This window comes from Wasmannia auropunctata, unplaced genomic scaffold, assembly GCF_000956235.1.
Source record: "Wasmannia auropunctata unplaced genomic scaffold, wasmannia.A_1.0 LD336116.1, whole genome shotgun sequence".
Classification (NCBI taxonomy): Eukaryota; Metazoa; Arthropoda; class Insecta; order Hymenoptera; family Formicidae; genus Wasmannia; species Wasmannia auropunctata.
The window spans coordinates 3,426,332-3,427,823 of record NW_012026774.1 but is presented as its reverse complement, the minus strand read 5'-3'; the positions used below and the strand labels follow the sequence as shown (position 1 = coordinate 3,427,823).

At 45.7% G+C, this 1,492-nt stretch overlaps 1 protein-coding gene across 1 annotated transcript in view; it reads right to left on the bottom strand.

Moving 5' to 3' along the window:
* The window catches only part of LOC105448446, a 1,458-nt gene extending 124 nt beyond the window's left edge, over positions 1 to 1,334 (bottom strand). The window contains exon 1 of the mRNA XM_011686989.1: positions 8 to 1,334. Coding sequence (XP_011685291.1) covers positions 8 to 1,046 — 1,039 coding nt within the window. The 5' untranslated portion in view covers positions 1,047 to 1,334. The remainder of the gene's footprint in view (positions 1 to 7) is intronic.
* Between the last annotated feature and the right edge of the window lie 158 nt (positions 1,335 to 1,492).

Here is a 1,492-nt window from a genome sequence, read left to right as displayed (position 1 = left end):
TCTTTGCGGCATTTTCCGGAATCGGACTGTACAACGTTACAACTTTTCTTTTCTTTCGTGTTTGCGCTTTCCGGGCATTTCGACGCTATGTGACCATATTTATTGCACCCGAAACACTTCGTACCTTGATCTTTCGAAGGGCATGCCGCACTTAAATGATCGACTTCACCGCAATTAAAACAACGTTTCGCGTCTCGCTTCGCGTCTTTATTTTCCGCGTCTTTGTTTACCGACAGCTTCTTTTTATTCTCGTGTCTTTTATTTTCGCCCGTCTTATCGCGTAATTCTACATACGTATCGAATTTGTCTTTTAACTCACGAATCGTTTTAGCACCGTACAGAATAGACTTACGATATCCTTCGTCGTCAATACCGTCAATGATATATTGGATAACCGCCTTTATTTCGACGTCCGCTCGTTCCGCTATTTCCATCATCTTATAGCAATACTCGTGATAGGATTCGTTTGTTTTCTTCTTTCTTCGTTGCAGTTCTTTATGTATCGTGCGACTGTCCACCTTCGGCGCAAATTCCGTCTTTAGCGCGCCCTTCATGGTCTTCCACGACGTTCCATGATTGCCTGACTTCACAAACAATCGCGCAGAGCCTCGTAGCAATCTTCTCGCGTATATCGTCTTCTGCATCGTGTTCCACTCGCATATCTTCGTTAGATCCTCGAATTCCTTGATCCACACCTTTACATTTTTACCGTCGTCCCCACTAAAAGTATCGACTGATTCTTCCACGTCTTTGAAGGTTGGCACAAATTTCGTTCGTCTACGTGCTTCGTTTCTTTCGGCGCCATTAGCGTCGACGTCGTCTCGTTGCATTTCGTCGTCGCTCTCGTCGCTGGACTCATCATCGTCATCGTCTTCATGTTGATTTTCCAGAACTAGAGCCGCCTTCAATCGCGCCACAAGATCGACTTTGTTGCCCGTCACCTTTAGCTTGCGTCCTCTAAGCTCGTCTTTTAGCTGGGCTATCGTCATCATGTCGACCTGCAGCGTGTTGCCATCGTCGTTGTTTCGTCCTTCGTCGTCCGACATCTTTTCGTCTTCGCTTCCTCACTCGTCTTGATCCTTCACTGACTTCAAACACTAATCTCGATCCCGGCTGCGAGCCCCCAGATGTAGACTCCCCGTTGTAGATGGGAAATATGATTCAGTACGAGATGGTTTAATCAGGAAAAAACAAGACTCTTTATTTGCTCTTGACCGCACCGTCGCTCGATCTCAAGTGACGATTCCGCCGCACGCTCGCGAATCCGCCGGAAACGCCCGAATATCCTTACGCCTCACGCGTCGCAGCGCCAAATAGTTCGCAGACAACAGTAACTTAAAATCTAATCCCACAGAAATGCGAGAGAAAGGAATGTTATCTTTACGATCTCATTTTCAAAGATATCTGCATATCTGTCTATACTCCCTCAACATTATACACAGTTTCGACTAAAACCCATTCGTCTCGCAATAAAAAATAAGTCATATTTCAA